At 41.9% G+C, this 26,707-nt stretch overlaps 1 protein-coding gene across 1 annotated transcript in view; it reads left to right on the plus strand.

Annotated features, from left to right (window-relative positions):
• Positions 1 to 16,321, plus strand: part of LOC106593087 (NLR family CARD domain-containing protein 3-like) — a 56,388-nt gene extending 40,067 nt beyond the window's left edge. The window contains exons 4-5 of the mRNA XM_045712807.1: positions 14,116 to 14,351; positions 14,517 to 16,321. Of these exons, the coding sequence (XP_045568763.1) occupies positions 14,116 to 14,351; positions 14,517 to 16,321 (2,041 nt within the window). The remainder of the gene's footprint in view (positions 1 to 14,115; positions 14,352 to 14,516) is intronic.
• The last annotated feature ends 10,386 nt before the right edge of the window (positions 16,322 to 26,707 follow it).

Genomic DNA, 26,707 nt, shown 5'->3' on the forward strand with positions numbered 1-26,707 from the left:
AGTGAGTTAAAAAACACTCTCTCTAGTCATTTCTCCCATTTCTCCCATTATTTTTGTTGTTTTCATAATCCATCGGCTAATCCTTTTGTCCATTTTCGATGTCCTAAAACAATATTAAACAAAGACAACATTCCCTCCCTGTGTGTGTGTGTGTGTGTCTGAGACAAACAGTGACACATTTTATTATTATTATTATTGACAGTTAACATAGAGATGAAATGTCACAACTACATGTTCATGTGATGCATTAAATCACCTGACAGTTTCTATGTCTGTTAGTAAATATTTTATTTCTCAAAGAGATAATGAATACATGAGAACAATTGACATTAAAGAATTACTGTGTTAACCACAACCAACATGTTGGATCTCTGTTTAGTTGTCACTGTGTTAACCACAACCAACATGCTGGATCTCTGTTTAGTTGTCACTGTGTTAACCACAACCAACATGCTGGATCTCTGTTTAGTTGTTACTGTGTTAACCACAACCAACATGTTGGATCTCTGTTTAGTTGTCACTGTGTTAACCACAACCAACATGCTGGATCTCTGTTTAGTTGTCACTGTGTTAACCACAATCAACATGTTGGATCTCTGTTTAGTTGTCACTGTGTTAACCACAACCAACATGCTGGATCTCTGTTTAGTTGTCACTGTGTTAACCACAACCAACATGTTGGATCTCTGTTTAGTTGTCACTGTGTTAACCACAACCAACATGCTGGATCTCTGTTTAGTTGTCACTGTGTTAACCACAACCAACATGCTGGATCTCTGTTTAGTTGTCACTGTGTTAACCACAACCAACATGCTGGATCTCTGTTTAGTTGTCCCTGTGTTGACCACAACCAACATGCTGGATCTCTGTTTAGTTGTCCCTGTGTTGACCACAATCAACATGTTGGATCTCTGTTTAGGGGTCAGTGCTCTAAAATGAGTCTCTCTGGGGAGAGAGAGGAGGGGGCCCTGCCTCTAAAATGCATCTCTCTGGGGGACATGACACCAAAGCTAAGAGGTAAGATGACAATTTTATGAAGAATTTATTAACTTTATTTCTAAAATAAATAGCTATCTTAAGATGAATGCAGTTACTGTAAATCTCTCTGGATAAGAGCATCTGCTAAATCAGGGGTTCTCAATCCGGGGTCTGTGGAGGTACTGCAGGGGTTCTCAATCCGGGGTCTGTGGAGGTACTGCAGGGGCTCCACGGCACCCTGACTGTACTCGTTGCAATGTAACACATTTGATAGAATTTTCACATGACACGACCACTTTGCCTACTCTTAATTATTGCCTAATATAATGGAATGCATATTTTCTTTACCAATTCTGATCGTTGTTACAAGAAGAATTTTGACAATATTCCCGTTATATCAACACACTCTTCACACCCGTTTAACAACTCTAAATAGCTTTGGCATAGTAGGCATCAAGTCCCTTGCCAATAATGTTGCCTGCAACGTTGCATACAATGTTCATTTTCATCGAACACAGATTACGCCCTAGATGTCTTCAATTGCCCAATTTATAGCCATGCCAAATTTAGGATAATTTTTTTAACAATGTGATGTTGCGCTCCAAAGGGATAACTTGAAATAACATGATGTAGATAATTAAATAATCAAAAGATAAACGTGTTAATTTTACACTCTTAGAAAAGAAGGTTCCTTATAGAACCAAAAAGGCTTCTATCACTTCCTTAATATATGGAACCACTAAAAGTTATATATATTTAGGTTCAGTGAAGAAGAACCTCTAGAGTTCTGATCAACGAAAGGTGAACGTTTTGAGGATATGAACCCAGCAGACCTCCAGGGGTCAGATCAATTCCTCACGTTTTTTCCAGCGCCGGCCCGGGATATAAACCAGCCACCTTTGGACCACAGGTCCAACTCCTGCCACAGCTCCAACTCCTTAGCCGCTGGACGAAAACCTGAGTTAATCTTGAGAAATTAGCATAAATTAATCTGCCAAAATGAAGACAAAACGCTTTGGAGACATACATGGTATCACTTGTTATACATAAGTATTATACATAAATCATTGCCAAAAGTACAAGACATATATTATTTATGGATTGACCATATAGAGATATAAAACATTATTTTTAACTACTGCAAAGCAATTACATGTGGCTCAGGAACCACTGACTCGCTGCATTATTCTATTGTATTATCAAGACACCTGCTGTTAACTCTTAACTACTTAGGACAGCTCACGAGGTGTTCTAAATATCTGCCGACTAGGTGGGACTAGAGACTTCATGCATAGCTTTAATTTATACCCATAAGTGTAACATAAGTGTAAAATGTCTTTATTCTCAGTACTTATACGACCAATTTTCTACTCTGAGACGCTTTGTGGACATGGGCCTAGATCTGAAAATATTGTTATAAAAAACGTAGAATGTTTGTTTAACATAATAATAAAAAATGAATATTACTAATTTAACCCACTGTAAACATTGGGTTTAGTTGATTGTGTTGCACTGCTCATGTCCACGTTCTGAAACTGCCCGCATCCCTGTACAGAAACAGATCTGTCCGCGTCCACGTACAGTGTGGCGCAAAGCATATTGTACCGGTTACGCGCAGAGTGGGCTGAGGTGATCTTGGGGAATAACGACAGAGTTTGTTACAGTGTTGAAACGCCGAAGTTTTATTGTTCAATTTCCTTTTTGCTTTACGGTCAGGGACCGTATGAGTGTAGCCAGATCCTTTTCACTCTCTATCCTTGTTTCATTTTGTGGTTCACTGGATTCGTCGTCATCATCGAGATGAGGGACAGACGAACGTCCTGCTAGCTAGCCAAGCTAGTCGGTACAGCTAGGTAAGCTAGCTAGCTACTCTACCAGCAGGATCCTAGTTATCCTAGCTTGTTGGTACAGTTAGGTAAGCTAGCTAGCTACTCTACCAGCAGCATCCTAGTTATCCTAGCTAGTCGGTACAGCTAGGTAAGCTAGCTAGCTACTCTACCAGCAGCATCCTAGTTATCCTAGCTAGTCGGTACAGCTAGGTAAGCTAGCTAGCTAGCTACTCGACCAGCAGCATCCTAGATATCCTAGCTAGTCGGTACAGCTAGGTAAGCTAGCTAGCTACTCTACCAGCAGCATCCTAGTTATCCTATCTAGTCGGGTACAGCTAGGTAAGCTAGCTAGCTACTCTACCAGCAGCATCCTAGTTATCCTAGCTAGGTAAGCTAGCTAGCTACTCTACCAGCAGCATCCTAGTTATCCTAGCTAGTCGGTACAGCTAGGTAAGCTAGCTAGCTACTCTACCAGCAGCATCCTAGTTATCCTAGCTAGTCGGTACAGCTCGGTAAGCTAGCTAGATACTCTACCAGCAGCATCCTAGCTAGTCGGTACAGCTAGGTAAGCTAGCTAGCTACTCTACCAGCAGCATCCTAGTTATCCTAGCTAGTCGGGTACAGCTAGGTAAGCTAGCTAGATACTCTACCAGCAGCATCCTAGTTATCGTAGCTAGTCTTTACAGCTAGGTAAGTTAGCTAGCTACTCTACCAGCAGCATCCTAGTTATCCAAGCTAGTCGGTACAGCTCGGTAAGCTAGCTAGCTATTCTACCAGCAGCATCCTAGTTATCCTAGCTAGTCGGTACAGCTCGGTAAGCTAGCTAGCTAGCTACTCTACCAGCAGCATCCCAGTTATCCTATCCTCCCTCTCTCGTTGACTGATGCTGGCTACCTCTGTCCGGTTCTCCTCTCTTCACTAGATGGACAGTAACTTTAGTGTTTAACCCCTCTGTGTCCAGGACCAAACTTTTGAATATTATTTTCAGGGCGCCTCAAGTAGGCTGGACATATTCCATTTTTAACAATGTTTTTTTCTGATGAAAACTAGTTAATTACATGGAGCCCAATTTCATAACATTACCTTATGTCCCTAGTAAGTAGTTCATTCCATCCACAAGAAGGCATAGTGCTGACACAAGCTTTTTGGCGGGGCTGAGAATCTCTACTTTTCTAGGCTACCGCAGGTTAGAGCGCTGGACTTGTAACCGAAAGGAAAGGTTGGTAGATTGAATCCCTGAGCTGACAAGGAAAAAAAAAAATCTGTCTTTCTGCCACTGAACAAGGCAGTTAACCCACTGTTCCTAGGCCATCATTGTAAATAAGAATTTGTTCTTAACTGACTTGCCTAGTTAAATAAAGGTAAAATTATCTCATGTAAAAAACACTATTTCAAATGTTGCTACATACGACCGAATTGAGACGGTCGGTCACATTTGACTGTAAAACCTAGCAGTACTACTGATTTCTCTGACAGTGAGGCAGAGATATATTATTACTGTGTATGTAGCATTTAGAAAAAAAACATGATTATTTGTCTCTGAAATGAAACCATCAAGTGATAGATTTTAAACAAATACATGTCTGTCATTGAACAACCCCATGCCATGATTAGATTGTCATAATTACAGCCGTGTTGAAGAGACCAAACTGCAGCAGGTGAAATGTAGATACTCATCTTTTTAATATATAAGAGCAAAGTATCCACGGGAAAAAACAATAAACAACAAAAAAAAAAACGACTAACAGGCTACGTACCAAAAGACTATCACTATCTAACAGGAGCCTATCACTATCTAGCAGTAGCCTATCACTATCTAACAGGAGCCTATCACTATCTAGCAGTAGCCTATCACTATCTAACAGGAGCCTATCACTATCTAGCAGTAGCCTATCACTATCTAGCAGTAGCCTATCACTATCTAACAGGAGCCTATCACTATCTAGCAGTAACCTAGCACTATCTAACAGGAGCCTATCACTATCTAGCAGTAGCCTATCACTATCTAACAGGAGCCTATCACTATCTAGCAGTAGCCTATCACTATCTAACAGGAGCCTATCACTATCTAGCAGTAGCCTAGCACTATCTAACAGGAGCCTATCACTATCTAGCAGTAGCCTATCACTATCTAACAGGAGCCTATCACTATCTAGCAGTAGCCTATCACTATCTAACAGGAGCCTATCACTATCTAACAGGAGCCTATCACTATCTAACAGTAACCTATCACTCGTTTTTATGTTTAACTTTAAATCAGTTAACGGTGTATCAATGAAAATCTGATACAGAGTGGAATGTACTGTTGACCAACCCATATATTTCAGCAGGGAAGTGTTCCTCACACCATCATTTCAAATGGTAGGACATGTGTCCTGTTGAAGCTAACTGGCTGATGGTAGGACATGTGCCCTGTTGAAGCTAACTGGCTGATGGTAGGACATGTGTCCTGTTGAAGCTAACTGGCTGATGGTAGGACATGTGTCCTGTTGAAGCTTACTGGCTGATGGTAGGACATGTGTCCTGTTGAAGCTTACTGGCTGATGGTAGGACATGTGTCCTGTTGAAGTAAACTGGCTGATGGTAGGACATGTGTCCTGTTAAAGCTAACTGGCTGATGGTAGGACATGTGTCCTGTTGAAGCTTACTGGCTGATGGTAGGACATGTGTCCTGTTGAAGCTTACTGGCTGATGGTAGGACATGTGTCCTGTTGAAGCTTACTGGCTGATGGTAGGACATGTGTCCTGTTGAAGCTAACTGGCTGATGAAGTACAATAACCTAGTATGCCTATTTACAGCAGCATATTAGTAACGGTTGTTGCTGTGTTGAATGGACCAAACTGCAGACGGAATGTGGATACTCATCTTTTTAATATATACGAGCAAAGCATCCACAGGAAAAACAATAACTACTAACTACAGGCTAACAGGCTACATACAAACAAAAGACTAGCGGTGTTAGCACAACCACCCACAAACCCAAGTGACAAACATACTCCTAATTATATGACTCCCAATCAGGAACAATGATCACCAGCTGTCCCTGTTCGGGAGCCACACAGACCCACATAGAAATACAACACCCAGAACACACATACAGACATACTCTGCCACGTCCTGACCAAAACTACACAACACCCTCTGCTGGTCAGGACGTGACAGTACTCCCTAAAGGTGCATACCCCGAATGCACCTAAAAAAAGAAACCACAAAATCCCCCAAAACCACAAGAAAAACAAATACAAATACCCCTAAACAATAAGGGAGGGAAGGGAGGGTGGCTGCCGTCAACAACGGCACTGTGCTACACCCTCCCTCCCCAACTATCCTGGAGGTGGCTCTGGTTCCGGCCTCCTGCCCTCCAGGTTGTAGGCAGACTCATTGGGGTCCGGGTTGTAGACAGGCTCAATCCGTTGTGGATCGTGGGCAGGTTCCTTCATTTCCACGCTGTAGGCAGACTCATTCAATACACAGTTAGTCACATTCAGTTCTGAGTCGCAGGTAGACTCCTTCAGTTCCGGGTCGCAGGCAGACTCCCTCGGTTCCGGGTCGCAGGCAGACTCCCTCGGTTCCGGGTCGCAGGCAGACTCCCTCGGTTCCGGGTCGCAGGCAGTCTCCCTCGGTTCCGGGTCGCAGGCAGTCTCCCTCGGTTCCGGACTAGACACTGGTGCCGGATACTCTGGACTGCACACTGGTGCCGGATACTCTGGACTGCACACTGGTGCCGGATACTCTGGACTGCACACTGGTGCCGGATACTCTGGACTGCACACTGGTGCCGGATACTCTGGACTGCACACTGGTGCCGGGCTCTTGAGGCTGGGCCGACGCACTGGAAGCCTGGTGCGTGGGGCTGGTAGAGGTGGTACCAGGCTGAAGACACGCACCCTAGGGCTAGTGCGAGGAGCGGGAACAGGCTGAATAGGACTAGGCCAACTCATGGGAAGCTTGGTCCGGGTTGCTGGTACTGGTCGTGCCAGACTGGAGGAACTCACTTCTGAGATAGCACGAGAGGCAGGAACCGGATAGACTGGGCCATGGAGGCGCACAGGTGGCCGTGACCGCACCACCTGCACAACCCATCCTGGCTGGATGGAACTAACAGCCCTGTACGAGCGGGGTGCTGGTACAGGGCGAACTGGGCTGTGCAGGGGCCTGATGGTTGCCGTGCATAGAGCGGGAGTAGGGTAGCCTGGTCCTAGGAGGCGTACCGGCGACCAGGCGCGCTGCGCAGGCATCCTCCTACCAGGCTGGATGCCCACTCTAGCACGGCATCTGCGAGGGGCTGGAATGGCGCGCACCGGACTGTGCGTGCGTATGGGCGAGAGAGTGCGCACCTCAGCGAAACACGGCGCCCTCCACTCCATACGCTCCTCCATGTACTCACGGGTAGCTGGCTTATGGCTCTTCCTAGGCCTAGCCAAACTACCCGTGTGCCCCCCCAAAAAAAATTATTGGGGGTGCATCTCCAGCTTCCTCGCCAGTCATGTACCCCGGTAGCGTTCCCGGTCCTCACCAGCCTTTCGCCACGGGCCCTCTCCGGCCAGAATCTGTTCCCAAGTCCATTTCTCACAAGTGTCCATGTCGAAGTCTATTTCCTCAGAATAGTCCATATATTCAGCGTCCTGCTCCCTTTTCCGCTGCTTGGTCTTGTTGTGGTGGGTGGTTCTGTCATAATTACAGCCATGTTGAAGAGACCAAACTGCAGTAAGTGAAATGTAGATACTCATCTTTTTAATATATAAGAGCAAAGTATCCACGGGAAAAAACAATAAACAGAATGACTAATAACATGCTACGTACATCCCAAAAGACTAGCAGTGTCAGCACAACCACCCACAAACCCAAGTGACAAACATACTCCCTAATTATATGACTCCCAATCAGGAACAACGATCACCAGCTGTCCCTGATCGGGAGCCATACAGACCCACATAGAAATACAACACCCAGAACACACATACACAGACATACTCTGCCACGTCCTAACCAAAACTACACAACACCCTCTGCTGGTCAGGACGTGACATAGATAGTGAAAAAACACACCAATCTCTTTCATAATTTCTTTAAACAATAAAAGCTAATTAAAGAACATTTCTGAAAATGGATATATAGCGTTTTGGAATGAACCTCTTCTTATGTTTCCCCATCTGAGCTCAGAGTAGATGAGAGATGTGATGTTTGTCTCTGTTGTGTTGAAGCCCAATCAAGCAGGAGAGACCAGCCTCCCCTGTACCCAGCTGTGTGTCCATGAAGAGTGACCGGTCTATGCTGCAACCTATAAGCGTTTAGAGAGGGAGACTTTTCTACTGAACAAAGGTAAGAAGAACTCATGGGTCATGGTCAGTGAGTTAAAAAACACTCTCTCTAGTCATTTCTCCCATTTCTCCCATTATTTTTGTTGTTTTCATAATCCATCGGCTAATCCTTTTGTCCATTTTCGATGTCCTAAAACAATATTAAACAAACACAACATTCCCTCCCTGTGTGTGTGTGTGTGTGTGTGTGTGTGTGAGACAAACAGTGACACATTTTATTATTATTATTATTGACAGTTAACATAGAGATGAAATGTCACAACTACATGTTCATGTGATGCATTAAATCACCTGACAGTTTCTATGTCTGTTAGTAAATATTTTATTTCTCAAAGAGATAATGAACACATGAGAACAATTGACATTAAAGAATTACTGTGTTAACCACAACCAACATGCTGGATCTCTGTTTAGTTGTCACTGTGTTAACCACAACCAACATGCTGGATCTCTGTTTAGTTGTTACTGTGTTAACCACAACCAATATGCTGGATCTCTGTTTAGTTGTCACTGTGTTGACCACAACCAACATGCTGGATCTCTGTTTAGTTGTCACTGTGTTAACCACAACCAACATGCTGGATCTCTGTTTAGTTGTCACTGTGTTAACCACAACCAACATGCTGGATCTCTGTTTAGTTGTCACTGTGTTAACCACAACCAACATGCTGGATCTCTGTTTAGTTGTTACTGTGTTAACCCCAACCAACATGTTAGATCAATGTTTAGTTGTCACTGTGTTAACCACAACCAACATGTTAGATCTCTGTTTAGTTGTCACTGTGTTAACCACAACCAACATGCTGGATCTCTGTTTAGTTGTCATTGTGTTAACCACAACCAACATGCTGGATCTCTGTTTAGTTGTCACTGTGTTAATCACAACCAACATGCTGGATCTCTGTTTAGTTGTCACTGTGTTAACCACAACCAACATGCTGGATCTCTGTTTAGTTGTCACTGTGTTAACCACAACCAACATGCTGGATCTCTGTTTAGTTGTCACTGTGTTAACCACAACCAACATGCTGGATCTCTGTTTAGTTGTCACTGTGTTGACCACAACCAACATGCTGGATCTCTGTTTAGTTGTCACTGTGTTGACCACAACCAACATGCTGGATCTCTGTTTAGTTGTCACTGTGTTAACCACAACCAACATGCTGGATCTCTGTTTAGTTGTCACTGTGTTGACCACAACCAACATGCTGGATCTCTGTTTAGTTGTCACTGTGTTGACCACAACCAACATGCTGGATCTCTGTTTAGTTGTCACTGTGTTAACCACAACCAACATGCTGGATCTCTGTTTAGTTGTCACTGTGTTAACCAACATGCTGGATCTCTGTTTAGTTGTCACTGTGTTAACCAACATGCTGGATCTCTGTTTAGTTGTCACTGTGTTAACCACAACCAACATGTTGGATCTCTGTTTAGTTGTCACTGTGTTAACCACAACCAACATGCTGGATCTCTGTTTAGTTGTCACTGTGTTAACCACAACCAACATGCTGGATCTCTGTTTAGTTGTCACTGTGTTAACCACAACCAACATGCTGGATCTCTGTTTACAGGGGTCAGTGCTCTAAAATGAGTCTCTCTGGGGAGAGAGAGGAGGGGGGCCCTGCCTCTAAAATGAGTCTCTCTGGGGAGAGAGAGGAGGGGGGCCCTGCCTCTAAAATGAGTCTCTCTGGGGAGAGAGAGGAGGGGGGCCCTGCCTCTAAAATGAGTCTCTCTGGGGAGAGAGAGGAGGGGGGCCCTGCCTCTAAAATGAGTCTCTCTGGGGAACATGAGACCAAAGCTAAGAGGTGAGACAACAATACTGTTTCAGAATGTATTACGTTTATTTCCAATATTTCCACAATTTTTATCACATTTGTGTTTTTTCAATATCAAGTGTGACATTTTAAACTGGAAATTACAAACTTTAGAAGCCTTTTTAAACCTCAAATACACTACCATTTTGCATTTTCTGCTGTGCAGGAACATTTCTGACACAATAGATTATCAAATTAATATACGGCAACTTTACTGTAAGTCTCTCTGGGGACGGTTTCCTGAAAGTGATGGCATTTAGGCTTACAGGTGTTTTAAAGATGTATCTTTCCTACAGAAGAAATAACATGAGTTTCCTAAAACAGAGAATGGTCGCTATGTGCGTCGTTGGAGCATGTGTCGATACTGATAACCTCAGTCAGAGTTCATATCCTCAGTCAGACCAGTAGAAACTGGATCAGCAGCACAACAAGGTATCACGTCTGGTGAACAGGTCAGAGTTCATATCCTCAGTCAGACCAGTAGAAACTGGATCAGCAGCACTACAAGGTATCACATCTGGTGAACAGGTCAGAGTTCATATCCTCAGTCAGACCAGTAGAAACTGGATCAGCAGCACTACAAGGTATCACATCTGGTGAACAGGTCAGAGTTCATATCCTCAGTCAGACCAGTAGAAACTGGATCAGCAGCACTACAAGGTATCACGTCTGGTGGAGCATGTATCAATTCTGATAGGATGGAAAGAAAGGGAGCGCTGCTCTCAGATCAGTTTTCTCCATTTAAATCTTTACTTAACATTATAATTATTTCACAATACTGATGAAGGATCAGCTTCTAGACAATAAAAGTACTTACAGCAATTACACAGTACAAGTAATTACAGCAGTTACACAAAAGTAATTACAGCAATCACACAATAAAATGAATACAGCAATTACACAATAAATGTAATTACTGCAATCACACAATTAAAGTTACAACCCTTTTTGTGGCTATAAACATCCCTTTGTTATGGTTCTTTATAGAACCTTTATGGAGGTCAATCTCAAAGGTTCTTTATAGATTATTTTGAAGAACCTGACATTTGTTTTGCATTCTGGTTAGCCATAATATATTGTTAACATTCCATAGGTGTTATTATCGTGTTTAAATGTAACATTTTAGTCATTTAGCAGACACTCTGATCCATAGCAACTAGGGTTAAGTGCATTGCTCAAGGGCACATCAAAAGATTTGTCATCTAGTCAGCTCGGGGATTTAAACCAGCGACCTTTCAGTTACTGCCCCAATGCTCTTAACTCTAGGCTACCTGCCGTGACGAGATGAATCAGATGTGCTAGCTCTCAAACTGCTGGGGGTCACTGCAGTGATGTTGAAACAAAGCTTCCTGTCAAGGTATGCGTGAAGGGCTGTAGGAAGTCAGGCGCAGGAGAGCAGATATTTGGTAGCAAAACGGAGCCTTTTATTTGGCGAACCAAAAGCACACGGCACAAACGAACACGAAAATACAAATATGGGTTGAACATAACCCAGCGCAACCAGCCTAACGTGCACGTACATGAACAGATAAACAATACCACACAAAGACATGGGGGAAACAGAGGGTTAAATACACAACACATAATGAGGGAAATGAGAACCAGGTGTGTGGGAAAACGAGACAAAACAAATGAAAAATGGATCGGCGATGGCTAGAAGACCGGCGACGTCGACCGCCGAACAAGGAGAGGCATCGACTTCGGCAGAAGTCGTGACACTTCCTGAAGCATTGAGGCTTTCCAGCCAACTGTGTCAAATAGGTTTATTACTCAGAGCTTCATTATTCGTTCACAATGCACATTAGTTATATCTTCTGGGCAGCAATAAATAGCAGAGTGTGATTATCAGATAGAGGTATTTTTTTGTCCATAGATTTGATCAAAACTCTGTCTGTGAACAGAGTATACTGTTACCAGCTGTCTGTCTATGAACAGAGTATACTGTTCCCAGCTGTCTGTCTATGAACAGAGTATACTGTTCCCATCTGTCTGTCTGTCTATGAACACAGTATACTGTTCCCATCTGTCTGTCTATGAACACAGTATACTGTTCCCAGCTGTCTGTCTGTCTATGAACACATTATACTGTTCCCAGCTGTCTGTCTATGAACACAGTATACTGTTCCAAGCTGTCTGTCTATGAACACAGTATACTGTTCCCAGCTGTCTGTCTGTCTATGAACACATTATACTGTTCCCAGCTGTCTGTCTATGAACAGAGTATACTGTTCCCAGCTGTCTGTCTGTCTATGAACAGAGTATACTGTTCCCAGCTGTCTGTCTGTCTATGAACACAGTATAATGTTCCCAGCTGTCTGTCTATGAACACAGTATACTGTTCCCAGCTGTCTGTCTATGAACAGAGTATACTGTTCCCATCTGTCTGTCTATGAACACAGTATAATGTTCCCAGCTGTCTGTCTATGAACACAGTATACTGTTCCCAGCTGTCTGTCTATGAACAGAGTATACTGTTCCAAGCTGTCTGTCTATGAACACAGTATACTGTTCCCAGCTGTCTGTCTGTCTATGAACACAGTATACTGTTCCCAGCTGTCTGTCTGTCTATGAACACATTATACTGTTCCCAGCTGTCTGTCTATGAACAGAGTATACTGTTCCCAGCTGTCTGTCTGTCTATGAACAGAGTATACTGTTCCCAGCTGTCGGTCTGTCTATGAACACAGTATAATGTTCCCAGCTGTCTGTCTATGAACACAGTATACTGTTCCCAGCTGTCTGTCTATGAACACAGTATACTGTTCCCAGCTGTCTGTCTATGAACAGAGTATACTGTTCCCAGCTGTCTGTCTATGAACACAGTATACTGTTCCCAGCTGTCTGTCTATGAACACAGTATACTGTTCCCATCTGTCTGTCTATGAACACAGTATAATGTTCCCAGCTGTCTGTCTATGAACAGAGTATACTGTTCCCAGCTGTCTGTCTGTCTATGAACACAGTATACTGTTCCCAGCTGTCTGTCTGTCTATGAACAGAGTATACTGTTCCCAGCTGTCTGTCTGTCTATGAACACAGTATAATGTTCCCAGCTGTCTGTCTGTTTATGAACACAGTATACTGTTCCCAGCTGTCTGTCTATGAACACAGTATACTGTTCCCAGCTGTCTGTCTGTCTATGAACACAGTATAATGTTCCCAGTTGTCTGTCTGTCTATGAACACAGTATACTGTTCCCAGCTGTCTGTCTGTCTATGAACAGAGTATACTGTTCCCAGCTGTCTGTCTATGAACACAGTATACTGTTCCAAGCTGTCTGTCTATGAACAGAGTATACTGTTCCCAGCTGTCTGTCTGTCTATGAACACAGTATAATGTTCCCAGCTGTCTGTCTGTCTATGAACACAGTATACTGTTCCCAGCTGTCTGTCTATGAACAGAGTATACTGTTCCCAGCTGTCTGTCTATGAACACATTATACTGTTCCCAGCTGTCTGTCTATGAACACATTATACTGTTCCCAGCTGTCTGTCTATGAACAGAGTATACTGTTCCCAGCTGTCTGTCTGTCTATGAACAGAGTATACTGTTCCCAGCTGTCTGTCTGTCTATGAACAGTGATTTCTCCATGGATCATCCTGTCAACTCCAATGGTGGTGGATCAGTTACCTTTGACCTGTCACTAGTCAGAATAATATTAATAGTGAAGAGGAGAATCTTCAAGATGTCATATAGATTTGTTTTGTAATGTGTAGTTTGTTTGAACTAAGTTTATTAGAGGAATTACTGCCCCCTCTTTTAACTCTGTAGGGGATGGTCTACTCTGTTAGAGGATCAGTAGTAACATCTAGAAGTCTCTCTCTCTCCTTTATCTCTGTAGTGGATGGTCTACTCTGTTAGAGGATCAGTATCTCTCTCTCCTTTATCTCTGTAGTGGATGGTCTACTCTGTTAGAGGATCAGTATCTCTCTCTCTCCTTTATCTCTGTAGTGGATGGTCTACTCTGTTAAAGGATCAGTATCTCTCTCTCCTTTATCTCTGTAGTGGATGGTCTACTCTGTTAGAGGATCAGTATCTCTCTCTCCTTTATCTCTGTAGTGGATGGTCTACTCTGTTAGAGGATCAGTATCTCTCTCTCTCCTTTATCTCTGTAGTGGATGGTCTACTCTGTTAAAGGATCAGTATCTCTCTCTCCTTTATCTCTGTAGTGGATGGTCTACTCTGCCAGAGGATCAGTCCAGGTGTGCAGTGTGCCAGCAGGTTCTGAGGGATCCGGTCTCTATCACCTGTGGACACAGGTTCTGCAGACAGTGCATCACCAGATACTGGGAGAAACCTGCTCCTTCAGGAGACTATGACTGTCCTCAGTGTAGAAAGAGATCCAGAACACTTCCTGTACTACAGCACCTGAGGGAACCCAATGATTCAAGAGGCTCTGAAAACAGTAAGAACACTTGCAGACCTGTGCTAAGTCAATACCTCAATATGATTTAAATGTAGTTAACTACAATAATATGAGATAATATAAATTACTGTAGTTGTGGAAGATCCACTTTTCATCCTGTCAATGAATATGTCTGATACACATCCTTTTACTCCTCCCTTGTAGTGGATGACAGCCTGCAGAGAGCTATAGTAAACCATAAAGCCAGTCTAAAAAGGAGGTATGAATGTGTGATAGAAGGCATGGAAACAGCAGGGAACCAAACTCCCCTCAACAGGATTTACACAGAGCTGTACATCACAGAAGGAGAGAGTGAAGGGGTTAACAATGAACATGAGGTGTGGCAGCTAGAGACAGCATCCAGGACACCAACCTCACATGACACAGCAATCCACTGCAATGACATCTTTAAACCCTTACCTGGCCAAGAGAGAAGCATCAGAACTGTGCTGACGAAGGGCATCGCTGGCATCGGAAAAACAGTCTCTGTGCAGAAGTTCATCCTAGACTGGGCTGAAGGGAAGGCAAACCAAGATGTGGAGATCATATTTGTGCTTCCTTTCCGGGAGCTGAACTTGATCAAAGATCGTCAGTACAGTCTTCTCAGACTTTTAAATGACTTCCACACAGAACTAGACATAGGCAATGCAAAGAAACTCACTGCCTGTAAAGCTATGTTCATCTTTGATGGTTTGGATGAAAGCAGACTTCCATTAGATTTCCAGCACAATGAAAAGGTGTCTGATGTCACCCAGACATCATCTGTTGATGTTCTGCTGACAAACCTCATCAAGGGGAATCTGCTTCCCTCTGCTCTCCTATGGATAACCTCCCGACCTGCAGCAGCCAATCAGATCCCCCCTAAGTGTATTGACCAGGTGACAGAGGTACGAGGGTTCAATGACCCACAGAAGGAGGAGTACTTCAGGAAGAGATTCAGTGATGAGGGCCTGGCCAGCAGAATCATCTCACACATAAAGACATCAAGGAGCCTCCACATCATGTGCCACATGCCGGTGTTCTGTTGGATTTCTGCAATAGTCCTTGAACACATGTTGAGTACAGACAAGAGGAGAGAGATGCCCACGACTCTGACTGAGATGTCCATACACTTCCTGCTCATTCAGACCAGCCTGAAGAACCAGAAATATCATGGAAGAGATGAGATGGATCAAGAGGAGCTCATGGAGTCAGATAAGGAAATTCTTCTGAAGCTGGGGAGGCTGGCGTTTGAAAATCTGGAGAAGGGTAATCTCATGTTCTATGAAGAAGACCTGAAAGAGTGTGGCCTTGATGTCAAAGAAGCCTCAGTGTACTCAGGAGTGTGCACACAAATCTTTAAAGAAGAGTCTGTGTTATTTCAGAGAGTGGTGTACTGCTTTGTTCATCTCAGCATTCAGGAGTTTCTCTCAGCTGTCTACATGTACCATTGTTACACAGCCAGGAACATGGATGCACTGAATCCCTTCCTCAAGAGAAAGTCTAGAGTTGTGTCTGAAGAGCTAACCTTGCATGAGCTGCTGAAGAGTACCGTGGATAAAGCCTTGGAGAGTAAGAATGGACACCTGGACCTTTTTGTCCGCTTCCTTCATGGCATGTCACTGGAGTCCAATCAGAAACTCCTACGAGGTCTGGTGGCACAGACAGAAAGCAGTCCAGAGAGCGTCCAGAAAACAATCCGATCCCTTAAGGTGATGCAGAGGAAGAACATGTCCCCTGAGAGGTGCATCAATCTCTTCCACTGTCTGATAGAGATGAAAGACCATTCAGTACAGGAGGAAATCCAAGAGTACTTGAGGTCAGAGAACAGATCCAAAAACCTCTCCCTTGCTCAGTGTTCAGCACTGGCCTACATGCTGCAGATATCAGAGGAGGTTCTGGATGTGTTTAACCTGAAGGAATACAAGACATCAGAGGAGGGTCGTAGGAGACTGCTCCCAGCTGTGAGAGGCTGCAAGAAAGCTCTGTAAGTATCACTGTAAATATCGCACACCAAAATAAATTGTAGTTATAGCAGTATTTTCATTGGCTGACTGGCTCTGTAAGTAATCATGAGACTATCCCTCAGACCAAACTTTACTGAATGTAGGAACAACAGTATTTTCATTGGCTGACTAAACTTTCTATCAGCTGAAAACTCTTAAACTACAAAACAAACTGATCAGTAAAGTTGTAGCATTGAGCCATGAATGCACAGCCTGTACATTATTCGTGCACCATAACGGTGTAAGCTAGGAAAGCTGAGAATAACTTTTTAATACAACCTGTCTGTCATTGTATTTCTTCTGTGTTTGCAGACTAGCTGGCTGTAAACTCACAGACACATCCTGTAAAGTGTTGGCCTCAGTTCTCAGTTCAAACCCCTCACACCTGAGAGAGCTGGACCTGAGTAACAATGACCTGAAGGATTCAGGAGTGAAGCTGCTCTCTGCTGGACTGGAGGATCCACACTGCAGACTGGAGACTCTGAGGTCAGTATTATATATAGTGTGGACTGTATACTCAATACAATCTAAATCTGATACCTCACTGTCTGTCTTTTGACTGATACTGCTTTTAAACTGGTCTGGTCAGTCAACCCAAATATTTGTACAATACATGTTTCTCTCTACAAGCAATACTTCCATAATTTGTCATTTCTTATAATGATACATTCATTCATTTATAAATATATATGGCAGGTTTCAGGACACTGATTTATCTGAACATGTTGAACAAATATATATTTTCACCACCAAAGAATATCAGTGTGATTTTAATATGATTTGACTCTTTGCAGGCTGTCAGGCTGTCTAGTCACAGAGGAAGGCTGTGCTTCTCTGGTCTCAGCTCTGAAGTCAAACCCCTCACACCTGAGAGAGCTGGACCTGAGTAACAATGACCTGAAGGATTCAGGAGTGGAGCTGCTCTCTGCTGTACTGGGGAATCCCCACTGCAAACTGGAGACTCTGAGGTCAGTATTCCTGTAGTTGGTCAACAAGTGATAACTGTTCACCAGATCCACATGTGTTTACCAGACACACATAGTCCACACCATATGTGTTTGGACAGTGAAGCTTACAGTTTTAAATGTGGTGCTATGCTCCAGCATTTTGGATTTGAGATGTTTCATATTAGGTGACAGTACAGAATGTGACCTTTTATTTGAGGGTATTTTCATACATAGCTGTGTTACTGTTAAGAAAGGAAAGCACTTTATGTATTTAGTTCTCCCATTTGAAAAAGTTGTACATATTCGGACAAATTCACTTATATTGTATTAAAGTTGTCATAAGTTTAGTATTTAGTCCCATGTTCCATGCCTGCAGTGATTACATCAAGCTTGTGATTCTACAAACTTGTTGAATTCATTTGCAGTTTGTCTTGGTTGTGTTTTGGATGATGTTTTTCCTAATAGAAACTGAATGGTGAATAATGTCCTGTCATTTTGGAGTCACTTCACTTGTATTGTCAGTAAGAATAGAAGATGTTTCTGAACACTTCTACATTAATGTGGATGCTACCATGATTATGAATAATCATGAATGAATCGTGAATGATGATGAATGAGAAATTTACAGAGGCACAAAGATCAGACCCCCTCTGTTATTGGTGTTATTCTGTAAACTTCTGGCCCTTCTTTGGACACTGTGTTAACTAACCTCCAGACGAGCTTCAATGCCATACACCTCTCCTTCCGTGGCCTCCAACTGCTCTTAAATACAAGTAAAACTAAATGCATGCTCTTCAACCGATCGCTGCCTGCACCTGCCCGCCTGTCCAGCATCACTACTCTGGACGGTTCTGACTTAGAATATGTGGACAACTACAAATACCTAGGTGTCTGGTTAGACTGTAAACTCTCCTTCCAGACTCACTATAAGCATCTCCAATCCAAAGTTAAATCTAGAATTGGCTTCCTATTTCGCAACATAGCATCCTTCACTCATGTTGCCAAACATACCCTTATAAAACTGACCATCCTACCGATACTCGACTTCGGCGATGTCATTTACAAAATAGCCTCCAATACCCTACTCAATAAATTGGATGCAGTCTATCACAGTGCCATCTATTTTGTCACCAAAGCCCCATATACAGTGGGGGAAAAAAGTATTTGATCCCCTGCTGATTTTGTACGTTTGCCCACTGACAAAGAAAGGATCAGTCTATAATTTTAATGGTTTATTTGAACAGTGAGAGACAGAATAACAACAAAAACATCCAGAAAAACTCATGTCAGAAATGTTATAAATTGATTTGCATTTTAATGAGGGAAATAAGTATTTGATCCCTCTGCAAAACATGACTTAGTACTTGGTGGCAAAACCCTGATCATTTCTTTGTAAGTGGGCAAACGTACAAAATCAGCAGAGGATCAAATACTTTTTTCCCCCCACTGTACTACCCACCACTGCGACCTGTACGCTCTCATTGTCTGGCCCTCGCTTCATACTCGTCGCCAAACCCACTGGCTCCAGGTCATCTACAAGACCCTGCTAGGTAAAGTCCCCCCTTATCTCCGCTCACTGGTCACCATAGCAGCACCCACCTGTAGCACGCGCTCCAGCAGGTATATCTCTCTGGTCACCCCCAAAGCCAATTCCTCCTTCGGCCACCTCTTCTTCCAGTTCTCTGCTGCCAATGACTGGAACGAACTACAAAAATCTCTAAAACTGGAAACACTTATCTCCCTCACTAGCTTTAAGCACCAGCTGTCAGAGCAGCTCACAGATTACTGCACCTGTACATAGCCCATCTATAATTTAGCCCAACTACTTCTTCCCCTACTGTATTTATTTATTTAGCTCCTTTGCACCCCATTATTTGTACTTTGCACTTTCTTCCACTGCATATCTACCATTCCAGTGTTTTACTTGCTATATTGTATTTACTTTGCCACCATGGCCTTTTTTTTTGCCTTTACCTCCCTTATTTAACTTAATTTGCTCACATTGTATATAGACTTATTTTTCTACTGTATTATTGACTGTATGTTTGTGTAATACCCTTGTTTGAACCAAGTATTGAGTTTATTTGTTATAATTAATTGGTATTATATTTAAAAGATGATTGAATTGCTCCTAAACTGTAATGTTGTTAATGCATTATGCTTTTTGAAGAAATATTTATTTAATGTATAAGTGAATAGTTTGTTTTACTTTGAAGTTTACGTTTTGACCAATAAGGTCGCTTGTTAAGTTGTGGCCAATGGGAGTTGACCTGGTTAACGGGAGGGGAAAAGACGTTGATGAAAGGATGGACGTTTTACCTCAGGACGGTTGGTGAAGAAAAATTATAAAAGAAGACGACAGAACTACAACAAAACCCATAGTTACTAAGACATGAAGGGAAATACATGTTTTATTTAATAAAAGAGTTGTTATAATTTAGTTAAAACTTAGTAAAGACTGAAGCTACCGTCTCGTTGTGGAGGTATTAGCCAGCCTAGAGGTTAGCCTAGCATCGTGTGACACCGGGAGATAATTGCTTGGGAAGTTTAACGAGTTCATGTTGCCATGGGGATATCGGTTACTAAGGAGTACTGTCTGCATGGGTAGCTGTGTTGCCATGGGGATATCGGTTACTAAGGAGTACTGTCTGCATGGGTAGCTGTGCTGCCTTGGACTTGGTGAGGAAACCTGCATGGAACTGCCATACTTCGCTGAGGGAATAACTACCAAGTCGTGAGTAACCACAATGTGAGGTGCTTAATTTGGACACGGGTTGTGCACGACTCATTGGGGTTTATTATTATTTTTTTCTTGTGATGTTGTGTCTGAACATGTATTTGTGTTTGAAAATGTTTTAATACACATATGGAACATTATGTATGTCGCCTTGGTGGAGCCATTAATTGTTTTAATTTAATGCATGGGATGGTTTATCCTGATTCAATAACAGAAACCTATAATCATTTCATCTGAAGTTAATACCCTATTGTCATAACCCTAGATAGTTTACAATAGGAATTCTTATTGGAGATGTCCTTCTCACCTAACATCCCATGCTGCTGAGATACTCTACATATGTTAATATTGTGAGAGTCATATTCAAGCCTGGTGAGAGGGTTACATTTGTTTAACTCCATGTGTTACTCTGTGTTGTTATGTGTCGAACTGCTTTGCTTTATCTTGGCCAGTTCGTAATTGTAAATGAGAACTTGTTCTCAACTTGCCTACCTGGTTAAATAAAGGTGAAATAAATAAATAAATTGGTAATGATGAGAGGTTAGCATGTTTTGTTGTAGCCTCTGTTATTGGTAATGGTGAGAGGTTAGCATGTTTTGTTGTAGCCTCTGTTATTGGTAATGGTGAGAGGTTAGCATGTTTTGTTGTAGCCTCTGTTATTGGTAATGGTGAGAGGTTAGCATGTTTTTGTTGTAGCCTCTGTTATTGGTAATGGTGAGAGGTTAGCATGTTTTGTTGTATCCTCTGTTATTGGTAATGGTGAGAGGTTAGCATGTTTTGTTGTAGCCTCTGTTATTGGTAATGGTGAGAGGTTAGCATGTGTTGTTGTAGTCTCTGTTATTGGTAATGGTGAGAGGTTAGCATGTTTTGTTGTAGCCTCTGTTATTGGTAATGGTGAGAGGTTAGCATGTTTTGTTGTATCCTCTGTTATTGGTAATGGTGAGAGGTTAGCATGTTTTGTTGTATCCTCTGTTATTGGTAATGGTGAGAGGTTAGCATGTTTTGTTGTATCCTCTGTTATTGGTGATGGTGAGAGGTTAGCATGTTTTGTTGTAGCCTCTGTTATTGGTAATGGTGAGAGGTTAGCATGTTTTGTTGTGGCCTCTTGTAACTTTCTCACTCATTATGATTCATGATTCATTCATGATTCTTCTTAATCATGGCATCATCAGAATGTAAGTTTTAATTGTGAATCACATACCGTTGAAGTCGGAAGTGTACATACACTTAGGTTGGAGTCATTAAAACGTGTTTTTCAACCACTCCACAAATTTCTTGTTAACAAACTATAGTTTTGGCAAGTCGGTTAGGACATCTACTTTGTGCATGACACAAGTAATTTTTGAAACAATTGTTTACAGACAGATTATTTCACTTATAATTCACTCTATCACAATTCCAGTGGGTCAGAAGTTTACATACACTAAGTTGACTGTGCCTTTAAACAGCTTGGAAAATTCCAGAAAATGATGTCATGGCTTTAGAAGCATCTGATAGACTAATTGACATAATTTGGATGTATTTCAAGGCCTACCTTCAAAATCAGTGGCTCTTTGCTTGACATCATGGGAAAATGAAAAGGAATCAGCCAAAATCTCAGCAAAAAAAATTGTAGACCTCCACAAGTCTGCTTCATCCTTGGGAGCAATTTCCAAATGCCTGAAGGTAACACGTTCAATCAATAGTATGCAAGTCTAAACACCATGGGACCACACAGCCGTCATACCATCCCAACTGTGAAGCACGGCGGTGGCAGCATCATGTTGTGGGGGTGCTTTGCTGCAGGAGGGACTGGTGCACTTCACAAAATAGATGGAATCATGAGGCAGGAGAATTATGTGGATATATTGAAGCAACATCTCAAGACATCAGTCAGGAAGTTAAAGCTTGGTCACAAATGGGTCTTCCAAATGGACAATGACCCCAAACATACTTCCAAAGTTGTGGCAAAATGGATTAAGGACAACAAAGTCAAGGTATTGGAGTGGCCATCACAAAAGCCTGACTTCAATCCTATAGAAAATTTGTGGCCAGAATTGGAAAAGCGTGTGCGAGCAAGGAGGCCTACAAACCTGACTCAGTTACACCAGCTCTGTCAGGAGGAATGGGCCAAAATTCACCCAACTTGTTGTGGGAAGCTTGTGGAAGGCTACCGAAACGTTTAACCCAAGTTAAACCATTTAAGGCAATGCTACCAAATACTAATTGAGTGTATGTAAACTTCTGACCCACTGGGAATGTGATGAAAGAAATAAAAGCTGAAATAAATCATTCTCTCTACTATTATTCTGACATTTCACATTCTTAAAATAAAGTGGTGATCCTAACTGACCTAAGACAGGGAATTTTTATTAGGATTAAATGTCAGGAATTGTAAAAATTGAGTTTAAATGCATTTGGCTAAGGTATATGTAAACTTCTGACTTCAACTGTATGTATTAAAATACCCTCAAATAAAAGGTGACATTATATACTGTCACCTCATATGAAACATTTGATCTGAAATCCAAAATGTTGGAGTTTAGAGCCACATTTAAAATGTTATCTTCACTGTCAAAATAGATATGGTTTGGACTGTATACTCAATACAATCTAAATCTGATACCTCACTGTCTGTCTTTTGACTGATACTGCTTTTAAACTGGTCTGGTCAGTCTACTCAAATATTTGTATTATACATGTTTCTATCTGCAGGCAAAACGTTGATAATTTGTCATTTTTAATGATGATACATTCATTTACGAATAGATATGGAAGGTTTCAGGACACTGATATCTGAATATGTTGAAAAATGATACTGCCACTATTTTCACCACCAAAGCATAGCAGTGTGATTTTAATATGATTTGACTCTTTGCAGGCTGTCAGGCTGTGGAGTCACAGAGGAAGGCTGTGATTCTCTGGTCTCAGCTCTGAGGTCAAACCCCTCACACCTGAGAGAGTTGGATCTGAGTAACAATGACCTGAAGGATTCAGGCGTGAAGCTGGTCTCTGCTGGACTGGAGGATCCACACTGCAGACTGGAGACTCTGAGGTCAGTATTCCTGTAGTTGGTCAACAAGTGATAACTGTTCACCAGATCCACATGTGTTTACCAGACACACATAGTCCACACCATATGTGTTTGGACAGTGAAGCTTACAGTTTTAAATGTGGTGCTATGCTCCAGCATTTTGGATTTGAGATAGAATGTTTCACATTAGGTGACAGTACACAATGTCACCTTTTATTTGAGGTTAAAGGTGAGAGGTTAGCATGTTTTGTTGTAGCCTCTGTTATTGGTAATGGTGAGAGGTTAGCATGTGTTGTTGTAGCCTCTGTTATTGGTAATGGTGAGAGGTTAGCATGTTTTGTTGTAGCCTCTGTTATTGGTAATGGTGAGAGGTTAGCATGTTTTGTTGTAGCCTCTGTTATTGGTAATGGTGAGAGGTTAGCATGTTTTGTTGTAGCCTCTGTTATTGGTAATGGTGAGAGGTTAGCATGTTTTGTTGTAACCTCTGTTATTGGTAATGGTGAGAGGTTAGCTGTTTTGTTGTAGCCTCTGTTATTGGTAATGGTGAGAGGTTAACATGTTTTGTTGTATCCTATGTTATTGGTAATGGTGAGAGGTTAGCATGTTTTGTTGTAGCCTCTGTAATTGGTAATGGTGAGGTTAGCATGTTTTGTTGTAGCCTCTGTTATTGGTAATGGTGAGAGGTTAGCATGTTTTGTTGTAGCCTCTGTTATTGGTAATGGTGAGAGGTTAGCATGTTCTGTTGTGGCCTCTGTAACTTTCTCACTCATTCTGATTCATGATTTATTCATGATTTTTCTTAATCATGGCATCATCAGAATTTAATTTTTAATCGTCAATCACATACAGTTGAAGTCGGAAGTGTACATACACTTAGGTTGGAGTCATTAAAACGTGTTTTTGAACCTCTCCACAAATTTCTTGTTAACAAACTATATAGTTTTGGCAAGTCGGTTAGGACATCTACTTTGTGCATGACACAAGTAATTTTTGAAACAATTGTTTACAGTCAGATTATTTAACTTATAATTCACTGTATCACAATTCCAGTGGGTCAGAAGTTTACATACACTAAGTTGACTGTGCCTTTAAACAGCATGGATAATTCCAGAAAATCATGTTATGGCTTTAGAAGCATCTGGTAGACTAATTGACATCATTTGGATGTATTTCAAGGCCTACCTTCAAACTCAGTGCCTCTTTGCTTGACATCATGGGAAAATGAAAAGAAATCAGCCAAGATCTCAGAAAAAAAATTGTAGACCTCCACAAGTATGGTTCATCCTTGGGAACAATTTCCAAACGCCTGAAGGTAACACGTTCATCTGTTCAAACAATAGTACGCAAGTCTAAACACCATGGGACCACACAGCCGCCATTCCGCTCAGGAAGGAGACGCGTTCTGTCTCCTAGAGATGAACTTACTTTGGTGCAAATCAATCCCAGAACAACAGCAAAGGACCTTGTGAAGATGTTGGAGGAAACAGGTACAAAAGTATCTATATCCACAGTAAAACGAGTCCTATATCGACATAATCTTAAAGGTTGCTCAGCAAGGAAGAAGCCACTGCTCCAAAACCACCATAAAAAAGCCAGACTACGGTTTGCAACTGCACATGGGGACAAAGATCGTACTTTTTGGAGAAATGTCCTCTGGTCAGATGAAACAATACAAGAACTGTTTGGCCATAATGACCATCGTTATGTTTGGAGGAAAAAGGGGGAGGCTTGCAAGCCAAAGAACACCATCCCAACCGTGAAGCCCGGGGGTGGCAGCATCATGTTGTGGGGGTGCTTTGCTGCAGGAGGGACTGGCGCACTTCACAAAATAGATGGCATCATGAGGCAGGAAAATTACGTGGATATATTGATGCAACATCTCAAGACATCAGTCAGGAAGTTAAAGCTTGGTCACAAATGGGTCTTCCAAATGGAAAATGACCCCAACGATACTTCCAAAGTTGTGGCAAAATGGCTTAAGGACAACAAAGTCAAGGTATTGGAGTGGCCATCACAAAGCCCTGACCTCAATCCTATAGAAAATTAGTGGGCAGAACTGAAAAAGCGTGTGCGAGCAAGAGGCCTACAAACCTGACTCAGTTACACCAGCTCTGTCAGGAGGAATGGGCCAAAATTCACCCAACTTATTGTGGGAAGCTTGTAGAAGGCTACCCGACACGTTTAACCCAAGTTAAACCAATTAAAGGCAATGCTACCAAATACTAATTGAGTGTATGTAAACTTCTGACCCACTGGGAATGTGATGAAAGAAATAAAAGCTGAAATAAATCATTTTCTCTACTATTATTCTGACATTTCACATTCTTAAAATAAAGTGGTGATCCTAACTGACCTAAGACAGGCGATTTTTACGAGGATTAAATGTCAGGAATTGTAAAAATTGAGTTTAAATGTATTTGGCTAAGGTGTATGTAAACTTCTGACTTCAACTGTATGTATTAAAATACCCTCAAATAAAAGGTGACATTATATACTGTCACCTCATATGAAACATTTGATCTGAAATCCAAAATGTTGGAGTACAGAGCCACATTTAAAACGTTTGCTTCACTGTCAAAATAGCTATGGTGTGGACTGTATACTCAATACAATCTAAATCTGATACCTCACTGTCTGTCTTTTGACTGATACTGCTTTTTAAACTGGTCTGGTCAGTCTACTCAAATATTTGTACTATATATGTTTCTATCTGCAGGCAATACTTTGATCATTTGTCATTTTTAATGATGATACATTAATTTACGAATAGATATGGCAGGTTTCAGGACACTGATATCTGAAAAATGTTGAAAAATTATACTGCCACTATTTTCACCACCAAAGAATAGCAGTGGGATTTTAATATGATTTGACTCTTTGCAGGCTGTCAGGCTGTCTAGTCACAGAGGAAGGCTGTGCTTCTCTGGTCTCAGCTCTGAGGTCAAACCCCTCACACCTGAGAGAGCTGGACCTGAGTAACAATGACCTGAAGGATTCAGGAGTGAAGCTGCTCTCTGCTGGACTGGGGAATCCCCACTGTAAACTGGAGACTCTGAGGTCAGTATTCCTGTAGTTGGTCAACAAGTGATAACTGTTCACCAGATCCACATGTGTTTACCAGACACACATCGTCCACACCATATGTGTTTGGACAGTGAAGCTTACAGTTTTAAATGTGGTGCTATGCTCCAGCATTTTGGATTTGAGATACAATGTTTCATATTAGGTGACAGTACAGAATGTGACCTTTTATTTGAGGGTATTTTCATACATAGCTGTGTTACTGTTAAGAAAGTAAAGCACTTTATGTATTTAGTTCTCCCATTTGAAAAAGTTGTACATATTCGGACAAATTCACTTATATTGTATTAAAGTAGTCATAAGTTTAGTAGTTGTACCATATTCCATGCCTGCAGTGATTACATCAAGCTTGTGATTCTACAAACTTGTTGAATGCATTTGCAGTTTGTCTTGGTTGTGTTTTGGAAGATGTTTTTCCTAATAGAAACTGAACGGTGAATAATGTCCTGTCATTTTGGAGTCACTTCACTTGTATTGTCAGTAAGAATAGAAGATGTTTCTGAACACTTCTACATTCATGTGGATGCTACCATGATTATGAATAATCATGAATGAATCGTGAATAATGATGAATGAGAAAGTTACAGAGGCAC

This window comes from Salmo salar, unplaced genomic scaffold (genome assembly GCF_905237065.1).
Source record: "Salmo salar unplaced genomic scaffold, Ssal_v3.1, whole genome shotgun sequence".
Classification (NCBI taxonomy): Eukaryota; Metazoa; Chordata; class Actinopteri; order Salmoniformes; family Salmonidae; genus Salmo; species Salmo salar.